Source organism: Babesia bovis (genome assembly GCF_000165395.2).
Source record: "Babesia bovis T2Bo chromosome 4 map unlocalized Chr4_3, whole genome shotgun sequence".
In the NCBI taxonomy this organism is placed as follows: domain Eukaryota; phylum Apicomplexa; class Aconoidasida; order Piroplasmida; family Babesiidae; genus Babesia; species Babesia bovis.
The window spans coordinates 1-1,149 of NW_026261573.1; the positions used below are offsets into that span (position 1 = coordinate 1).

A 1,149-nucleotide genomic window follows, 5' to 3' on the forward strand; every position below is an offset into this window, starting at 1 on the left:
GACTATAGGCTCAACGGTCTCGTGGTCAGATGGAATCTCGGAAACCTCTTCCTCAGACTCGCTGCCGCTGGATACACTCTCGTGGTCAGAGACTATAGGCTCAACGGTCTCGTGGTCAGATGGAATCTCGGAAACCTCTTCCTCAGACTCGCTGCCGCTGGATACACTCTCGTGGTCAGAGAATATAGGCTCAACGGTCTCGTGGTCAGATGGAATCTCGGAAACCTCTTCCTCAGACTCGCTGCCGCTGGATACACTCTCGTCTGAAGAAATCTCAGATAACTCTTCCTCAGACTCGCTGCCGCTGGATACACTCTCGTGGTCAGAGACTATAGGCTCAACGGTCTCGTGGTCAGATGGAATCTCGGAAACCTCTTCCTCAGACTCGCTGCCGCTGGATACACTCTCGTGGTCAGAGACTATAGGCTCAACGGTCTCGTGGTCAGATGGAATTTCAGAAACCTCTTCCTCAGACTCGCTGCCGCTGGATACACTCTCGTCTGAAGAAATCTCAGATAACTCTTCCTCAGACTCGCTGCCGCTGGATACACTCTCGTGGTCAGAGAATATAGGCTCAACGGTCTCGTGGTCAGATGGAATCTCGGAAGCTTCTTCTGGCAGGGGTTTACCATGAATGCCATCCCAGGTGATGATCTGATCCTCATCATCTAAATGGTTGTAATTGTCGCAAGGTTCGTCCACTGATATCTCAGCTTCACTGACGGCAGGAGATACACTTTCTTCATCAGAAGACCCGTCATCAATATAATCAAAGCCATCACCAGATAAATCAAACGATGGAGGAGGGATTATAGGCTCAACGGTCTCGTGGTCAGATGGAATCTCGGAAACCTCTTCCTCAGACTCGCTGCCGCTGGATACACTCTCGTGGTCAGAGACTATAGGCTCAACGGTCTCGTGGTCAGATGGAATCTCGGAAACCTCTTCCTCAGACTCGCTACCGCTGGATACACTCTCGTGGTCAGAGACTATAGGCTCAACGGTCTCGTGGTCAGATGGAATCTCGGAAACCTCTTCCTCAGACTCGCTACCGCTGGATACACTCTCGTGGTCAGAGACTGTAGGCTCAACGGTCTCGTGGTCAGATGGAATTTCGGAAACCTCTTCCTCAGACTCGCTGCCGCTGGA

At 51.6% G+C, this 1,149-nt stretch overlaps 1 protein-coding gene across 1 annotated transcript; it reads right to left on the reverse strand.

The window, feature by feature from the left end:
* Positions 1–45: 45 nt before the first annotated feature.
* BBOV_IV003700 (uncharacterized protein) lies at positions 46–1,149 on the reverse strand. The gene has a single exon (XM_001608566.1). The coding sequence runs from the start codon at positions 666–668 to the stop codon at positions 420–422; it is 249 nt and encodes an 82-aa protein (XP_001608616.2). The 5' UTR covers positions 669–1,149; the 3' UTR covers positions 46–419.